We start from the raw sequence: 9,433 nt of genomic DNA on the forward strand, positions 1-9,433 counted from the left end.
AATTAATCAAAAGCATGAGATTCTAAAATTAATTTGTAGATTTTCATTAAGTCGAATACAATGACCCACTAACAACTATTGTAAAGTATATACTTTAGTCAACGGAAGCAAGCTGCTTCAATTGGATAACTACCATGCACGCATTTCTCCAAGTAAAAAAAAAAATAGTCCGAAAATATATATTGTACTTAAATAACTCAAACATTAAGAAAAAAGTCTTGGTCATGAAAAACGCTAAACCTCCTTAAATAACGAGAACTTAGAGTTTATGGGAGTCTGAGAATTTCTGAAATGACACCGCTCTCGATCTGTTGGCTTTTAATCGAACTATTCGTGATCCCAAATGGATTTCTAAAGTGGTTTTATCTGAGCCTCTATATCCACCCTTTTCTTCTTGCTCTCTGCCAACTTTTCCTTTGGATCATAGTTTTGCTCAAATTTCTATTAAACCTCATCCTTTTTGTCTATAGGATCTCTTGCTTCTTGATTTCTTACGTTCTAACATTGCTGAAATGCTGTGTCCTCTTCTTCAAGAAGTACTTCATCATATCAAATAGAAATCCAGTCCCCATAGAAGAGGATGAGGAGTACTATGACATACCACACCCAGAAAACCAAAACGAAATAGTCCTTTGTAGGAGTTTGAACATGAGAAGTAAACCGAATGGCACAGTCCCTTTGAACGTGAGAAATAAATCGCCGGACATGATCTATGTATATGATTTTCAAACTAGAGTTTCTCAAATGTTCGCTAATAATCACAATATCAGTTCATTACTTGAACCAAACAGTGAGTCCATGGATCTTGAAGAACATGAAGAGGAATATCCTAGTGAAGAATTGGTTGAAGATTATTCAGTCATTTATTCTATTGATGAAGAAATGAATATAGTTGATAATTATAAAACCGTCGCTTTATCTCCAACGAATGGTCTAATTTTATCTGATACAGAGCTAGAACTGGAGTTATCTCCATCGAGTTCTGTTTCCAGTTCTCCAGCAGGTATTAATCCGAGGCGGAACGAATATTTTCCATCTCCTATTAGCTCTAATTCGTCTCCGGCGGATTATGGTACGTCGAACCAAAATTCTCCGTCACTTAGTAGCTATAACAATACGATGGCAATGGATCAGCAGCTGGCAATTCGCAAAAATTGTGCAGAAGAAGAAGATTTACTGTACCAGAAGTATGCTGAAAGCATGAGCTGGTTTGATATTCTCAATCATGACAGATTATCTGCCATAAGTGAGTTTTTCCTTTTGCTCAATAACTTCAAAATACAAATATTTTCTTCTTCATTTTTTTATATTATTAGTGGTGTCCAAGCCAGTTACACACCTTGATTATTTTGACTGGATATCCGTTATCTTCCACTAGCATATAAGATACTATATAATACTTTCAGCAGATGAAAAGAAATGACTTAGTATTCTTTGTCTATGCTGGGATTGAACCCTTGTCTACCGTGGATTTCGTCCTGCTTTATTGATTGTTAATTAGGCCCCACCATTGGGTGCGCATATATTTTTCTTTATCCTTTAAAAAAAAATTATATACGTAGTTTTCTTCAGACTGTAAGACCCTTTATGTATATAGTTTTTGTGCTTAAGTATATATACTTAATTAACAATGTGATTGTTGGTTGTTTAGGTACAGTACTAAGAAAGCAGTTGTCAAGTGCTAATTCATTTTTGTACGAAATGGAGCCTACAGGTTTGCCAGTCCAATATATTTCATGGAGCAAAGTGGCGAGAAAAAGACTTCTGAAAAGTTTAGAGAGTGACTTAGAGTTAGTTTATGTGGCACAGTCATGCTTGTCATGGGAAGCACTTCTTCATCAGTACAGAAAAATAGAGGCTCTTTCTTGTTCAGCTTCGGAAAATGGTGTATTTTATGGTAATATAGCGGCTAGATTTCAGAAATTTCAAGTATTGCTAGAGAGATTTGTGGAAGATGATAGCTGTGGAGGCAAAAGGCATTTCAATTATGTTCACAGAAGATTTTCCCAAAAGAATCTCCTCCAAGTTCCCGAGGTTTCTGGTAATTAATCTTTGCTATGCTTCACATTTTTTAAAGAGTTTAACTTCTATATACACGCATTGTTCATAAAGAATCTTTACACTATCATGTTTAGTTAAAAGATAATTATATTAAATATTCATAAAAATATACTTCCTCCGATTTATATATTGAGATTTGTAAACAAGGGCAAAGTTTGGCAAAACAAAATTAATTTCTTCTTGATTATGTAAAAAATCACTTATTTTGGACCAAAATAAAAAGGTAAAAAAGTCAATTATTATGGATCGAACGAAATAGTTAGTAATCTAAAAATAACGCAAGTTACTTAACATAACATGTTAAAATATATACGTAGTGTGACGGTATATATTAGGTAAATAATTTGTTTAAACCTTTTCTTAATGGCCTTTATTAGCAAGAGAATTAATATATATCGAGAATGTTGAAGAAGAATAGCCGGCCTTCGATTGTCAGCGATCGGTATATGTATCCGCTAATTTAGACTTACATGGCAAGTTGAGATTCATTAGTACGAACGCTTATCTATTTCCTACGTGTAACGGCTTAATTTTCGTTTTTTCTTGGAGAATTAATCAACACTGATAGAACTACTACATTAAATAATGACTGTTTATATGTAGGGAAATGAAACAGGAAAATAATAATAATAATAAGAATACTGCAATAATATTATTTGTGAGCGAAAATACATTAATTGGCTTGAGTTGTGCTGGGCACTGTCCTAAAAACTATTTCAGCAGTGTGAAATGTCTCTCCGGGATTAAACAAGCCTACTTCTATTAGGGAGGATACAGGAATCAGTAAAATTAAATATTATACAAATCCAGCTAGTAGGAAAAAAGGAAGAACAACTAATGTGTAATGTTAATTAAATATTATAGAAAAGGAATTAGAAGGAAGAAGAGAGAGACGTATGAGAAGGATGTCTGATAATTGAAATTGGCTTAAGGGAAGACCATTTTATAGGCAAAAAAGCTTAAGGCTTTTCTTGCCATTTGTCAATTCTCTTGCATGCATCTTGCCATTTATCTCTTCCTTTCTAGAAGGTTTCCACATGATCTTCTTAGGACATTTGTCAACAAAGGTTTAAAATATTGCCACAGTCCCCCACTATTTTAAAGACTTTTTGAAATAGACTTGCTGGATTTGCATGGTCCAAATGTAATAAGTTTGGTATCTTCTGGACTATGAACCGAACTTAGACCAATAAAATTTAACTCACAGAATTACTGGTGAAATATAATATTTCTATGAACCAATAATTCTTATTGTAAGTCAGAGATTTTATCAATCACATTTTGACCCCCGGTAATTTTGCTATTCAACACGGTTTTGCGCCCAATAGGCCATGCGTGTGCCTGGTTATTCATGAGAGCTCTAGAGACTAGGCCAAAATCTCATAGGAGCGACCCACTCCACTCTCCTATAGGTGAATTCATCAAGTGTATACTGCTTTTAAATACACCACTCATAAGGACTATGAATTTCATTAAGAGTTATAACTCAGTCTCTCAATTAGTAGCAGTCAAGCACTCTTTTAGTGTATCAGTGCCAATATTGACTTGTTGTTACCCATATGAACCTACTTCATGGGATCTCCAATCACATAGGTTGGGTTACCATCTCTATTGACAACATGTCGGCCTTAATCCCATCTCTTTTGAGGTTTGAAGAATTAATTTTCTTCCCACGGGTTTAGTGAGATGATCGGCCAAATTTATCTCTGACTTCACATAGTCAATGGAAATTATTCCATCTCTCAACAGTTGTTTTATGACATCATGTCTCAATTTTATGTGTCTACTTTTACAATTATAAGATTTATTATTTGAAATAGCTATTTCCGCTTGACAATCACAATGCATAGCCACAGGAGGCAATACGTCATTTATTAAAGGGATATTAGCTAAGAAGTTTCTTAGCCACTCAGCCTCTGAACCAGCTAACTCCAGAGCTACAAACTATGATTCTATAGTCGATCTAGCAATGATCGTCTGTTTAGGTGATTTCCATGATATTGCACCACCACCAAAGGTGAATACATAACCACTAGTGAATTTTGTCTCATCTGAATCAGAGAGATCCAATTTGCATCATTGTACCCTTCTAAGATAGAAGGAAATCCACTATATAGGATACCATAATTCATGGTTCCTCTCAAATATTCCATTAGTCTATCTAATGCAGACCAATGCTCTTTGTTGGGATTATGAGTATATCTATTCAGTTTACACACAGCATAGGCTATATCAGGCCTTGTAAAATTCATTAAATGCATCAGACTCCCAATAATCTGAGCATATTTAGACGAAGCAACTGGGTCACCATTATTCTTTTTCAACTTAGAGTTAGCATCAAAAGGAGTGCTCACATTGTGACATTAAAATATTCAAACTTATTAAGAAGTCTCTCAATATAATGTCTTGTGACAACATTATTACATTTTCACTTCTTATAACTTTCTCCCAATATTCTATTAACTTCACTCAGATCTTTCATATCAAAATTAGCAGACAGAAATAATTTTGTACTTTGCACAATATTTAAATTTGTACCAAATATAAGCATGCCATCAACATATAGAGATATTATCACATAATCATTGTCTACCACTTTAGTATAAACACATTTATCCACCTCAACTGAAAAAAAATCGCCTCTCAGTAAGACTTGTTCAAATTTCTCATACCACTGCTTAGGAACTTGTTTAAGGCCATAAAGAAATTTAATTAATTTACAAACTTTATTTTCTTGTCCAAGAATGACACAGCCTTCAGGTTGAACCATATAGATCTCTTCTTCTAAATTACCATTTAGAAAAGCAGTTTTCGCATCCATTTGGTGGATAAAAAGCTTACGGATTGAAGTTAAGGCAATTAAAATTCGAATAGAAGAAATTCTAGCCACTGGTGCAAATGTATCAAAATAACCTATATTTTGTTTTTGAGAAAAACCTTTTGCTACTAACCGAGCTTTATATTTATCTAAAGATCCATCAGGATTAAATTTCCTTTAGAAAATCCATTTAAAACCAATAGGCTTTGCACCGGGAGGTAAGTCAGTTAAAATCCATGTATTATTTTTCATAATGGAATCAATTTCAACTTTTATTGCCTCTTTCCAATATTTAGCATCTGAAGAAGATATAGCTTCAAAATAATTTGATGGTTCATTATCGACAAAAAGTTTGAAAATCATTTCCATAAGTAAAATATTCTTTCCTAGGCCTTTTGCTCCTTCTCAGTTCCTCATTAGAGGTAATTTCATTATTTGTTTCAATAGGTGTATGAGAAATTTTATCAGATAATGGATAAATATATTCTTTATATTTTAAAGCGCATAATGTTTTCTTTATATACGCGACATTAACATGTCCTAGTCTAGCATACCACAAAGAAATAGACTCAACCATATAAGCAGAAGAAGATTCATTTTTATTGTTAGTATCGGAAATATTAAGCACAAATAAACCATGGTTACAATATCCATTGCCCAGAAAAATTTTATTTTTGGTCAATACGACCTCATTATTTTCAAATGAAACCTTTACTCCTACTCTTCCTAATAACCTCACAGAAACCAAATTGGTTTGGATATTAGGAACATGCAGTACATCACTCAATGCTAGAATTTTACCAGATGTGAGTTTGAGAAGAATTTTTCCTTTCCCAAGAACGCGAGTTGTTCTTGAGTCACCAAGATAAATAAATTCTTCTTCTTCCTCAATTTGGGTGTAAGACAAAAATTTATTTTTGTTTGCACAAATGTGCTTAGTAGCACCAGAGTCTATCACCCAATCTCTCACATTGGCCACATTATTTATTTGAAAAATAACCGCAACAATTATATCATCCGCTTTAGTCAAATTTAATTTTGACTTAGCGAGATTATCATTTATCCCAACTCTTCTCTTACATTGAGGTGCATTTTTCTTGAAGGTTTTAATATTATCATTGGATATGTAACCATGTCTATTCACATACCTGTGTTTGGACATTAGTATCTGCCAAAGTTGTGGATGCAATAACGTATTTGCAACACCATGGATATCTGGCAGGACAGCTGGAACAGTAGCAGTAGAGACAACACCAAAATTGGTAGCACCATAAAAAATTTTCACAATAGTATTACTTGCCATAGTTTCTTAGATTGTAGGGAAATGACACCGAAATGCATCTTGCCATTTATCTCTTCCCTGGCTTCCACATGGTCTTCTAAGACATTTGTCAATAAAGATTTAAAATATTGCCACATTATATATTGTGAAACTTTATTATCAAGTTGAATAGACCCGTTTGCAGTTGGCTGTTAGCTAGTACAATTTTTTATTCGTTCAAGTTATATACATCATTTTAGTATAAATTTTTTTGTTACACTATGTTGTCAACCAAAAAAATTATATGGGATATGTAATGTTGAAATTAAAAAAAGTCACCTGCTATAACAGATAAAGATGACCCGGTGGTGTAAAAAGTTTTCTTACCCTAAAAGTGTATCACCTAAACTCTTTTTTTATACGAGCATATACTTAGTATTTTATTTTCTCTGTACATGCACTTTAAGTAGATATTATAATTAGTATTAAGGAGATTTCATGAGTCGCCATTGGTTTTGTCCTGCTGCTAAAAGGGGATTAATGACATTCAATGAGCTGACTGATCATTGACTATAATCTTCGTTTAATAAATGATTAATTAAACTCACTCCCACCTAATACCTAAAAAGTTTATTTGTCCGTTGCCTTGTCACCCAAGAAATAATTAATAAACATCTCCTAGTATTTTAAGAGTTTCTTTTTTCTAATGCCATCGCAGGATATGTAGAATCAAATGAAAGACTGAATGGAGAAAAAAACAAGGCAGTAGAAGTGCTAAAGGCCATAGAAAAATGCGTAAATGCTTTCTGGTTTTATCTAAGAACAGATAGCAAGAAGACCTTATCATGGAAAAGAAACAACTTTTTGAGGAGTCATTCGTGTGTAGAAGATCCCAGAGACATATGGCTACTACATGACTTGACTAAGAAACTTCAAATGGTAAGCCTCTCACTCTTGCGTCTGTTTTGGTACAGGTAATATATACGCAGACCTTACCCCTACCCAATGGACAATGGACAATATTTTGGAAAATAAATTTTTAAAAGTTCGTTATTTCCTGGTGTTTACTGTCATGAAAAATATTTTCAACAGAAAGAGGAAAAACAATTTCGTATCGATCACTGCTTTAACTTTGGTGTAGAAGACATTTTCATTCACAATTTTCGCAACCCTTAACTTTATATACATTTATGATCAAATACTTAGTGCACATTAATGTCAATCCTTAATATAATAGTCAAATATCTCATCAAAAAATTGTCTTGCTAATTATTACTCTTACTTATTTTTCTCCGAAAATAGTTTCCTCTGATCCAATCAAGTATCAAAAAATATTTTCTAGAAAATAAGTCATTTTTTCAGAAAACAATATAATTCATACCAAACACACCTCAAGTACATTTTAATTTATCTATGTTGCGCGGACTATCCAAAATACTGCCGCACCCGTGTCGGATTCTCCAAAAATACACTAGAATCCGACACGCACCCGACGATATTTTTGGAGAGTCTGAGCAACATAGTAATTTATAATCTTAGTGAAAAATGAGTTGAGATGTTGAGCAAGAACTGACTCGAAATGATTTTTAATTTGCATTTATCCTGAAGAAAGAGTTATGGTTGAAGGACGTGAAAGGTAAGAGAAGATGCTGGCTGAGAAGAGCAATAAAGCCTCAGCAATTAGGAGAATATTGCACCAAGATAGAGTATATGTTTACATTGATAGACATGAAGCTGGTGTCAAGGGTTCTACATATGTCCATCATTTCCACCTCTCATCTGAAATGGTGCCAACACAAGCTCAATAATATAGAGTTCAAAGATGGTCAGATTTTAAGGACCCCCACTAGCCTGCTGTTTCCATCCACTTGATCAGAGAATTTAATTTCTCCCACTAGTTTGTGAATATTGAAAGGGAGCCTTGGAACAATGGTCAAGTTGCCTCCGCGTGATCTATAAGTTCGAGCCGTAGAATCAGTCATTGATGCTTGCATTAAGGTAGGCTGCCTACATCACACTATCTTAGGGTGCGATCCTTCCCCGGACTCTGCATGAATACAGGATACTCTGTGCACCTGGTTGCCTTTTTTTTAGCATGTGAATATTGAAGCATATGGTTAGGTTGTTGTTCTCCTACCAAGAATGGCATGTAAATATAATAATATATTATACTATACGCTTCTTTTTGTTTTTTGTTTTGGGGTGGGGGTGGGGGTGGGGGTGGGGGTAGGGATCTGAATACTTTAGCTTTTTATAATCTAGAACTACACTCTTCTGAAACACAATTTACACAAACAGTTCCCAAGTGCTATAGTTATGTTTCTTTTTAGCGATATATAGTTGTGGAACCATTATATAATTATGTGCTATCAAGGTTTTCGACCCTTAACTAAATAAAAGAATTTATTTGGGAAAAGACCCTATGAAAAGTACACATATGAGAAAACGTTATCCTTCACTAAATTTGAGGGAGTAAAGCAAAAAGTTTGCCCACAATGTAATCACTATCCGAAGACCAAATGGATAAATCGATCATTGGAAAAAAGGTCAAGCACAATCATAGCTTAACAAAAAGTGGGACTCAAAAAGTTCTATTTTTCCTCCCAATTCAACAAATTAACTTTTTATTTCGAAGAAAAGTGCACTCCACTTTCTTTCTTTTTTTATTTCGAAGAAAAAATAAGTCCAGGGCTTCTTCATGTGGCTAAGAAGCCGAGGCAATATCCAATTCAACATTTTCCTAGTCAATCTTCTTTATAGAAATAACACTCGATTAAAGGGAGCATAAGCAAGTTCAGTGGTAGAAACCTCTGTAATCGATCGATGAAAATCTCGAAACTGTATATGATCATTTATAACAAAGATACAAATAATTGAAAATTGATAAAAGCTTATTCATACTAGTATTTACATAAAATCAATATCAATTTACTCTGACTAAGTAATTTGATAAGCTAAGGATATACATAGTTGATCATAACTAAATGATAAAATAAAAATATAAATATATATCATACATCTATTAGCTGAGTATAAGCCAAATAAGCCTTTACAATCATTTAACAGCTTGTTTGGATGGTTATTATATATCGTTTCACAATGTATCGTATAGTATTGTATTGTATCGTTTTGATGTATACGATGTTTAGATAGATTGTATTGTTTTTCATTGTTTCATGATGTCATGCACCAATAATATGAAGAATAAACTTGCAATATTATAAATAAAAAGTAAGGTACAAGGTAAAATTATTATATAAAAAGGTAGGGTAAATGATAAATAGGATTATTTA

At 33.4% G+C, this 9,433-nt stretch overlaps 1 protein-coding gene across 2 annotated transcripts; it reads left to right on the forward strand.

The window, feature by feature from the left end:
- Positions 1-232: 232 nt before the first annotated feature.
- Positions 233-8,274, forward strand: LOC104228247 (uncharacterized). 2 transcript variants are annotated; one of them, XM_009780685.2, is made up of 4 exons: positions 233-1,246; positions 1,652-2,041; positions 6,859-7,079; positions 7,749-8,274. In XM_009780685.2, exons 1-4 carry the CDS (start codon positions 292-294, stop codon positions 8,010-8,012), a joined length of 1,830 nt encoding a protein of 609 aa, XP_009778987.1. In that variant the 5' UTR covers positions 233-291; the 3' UTR covers positions 8,013-8,274. The 2 variants fall into 2 exon arrangements, with proteins under 2 accessions (XP_009778987.1, XP_009778988.1); XM_009780686.2 differs by having other exon boundaries at positions 1,715-2,041.
- Positions 8,275-9,433: the final 1,159 nt, after the last annotated feature.

Source organism: Nicotiana sylvestris, chromosome 2, assembly GCF_000393655.2.
Source record: "Nicotiana sylvestris chromosome 2, ASM39365v2, whole genome shotgun sequence".
Classification (NCBI taxonomy): Eukaryota; Viridiplantae; Streptophyta; class Magnoliopsida; order Solanales; family Solanaceae; genus Nicotiana; species Nicotiana sylvestris.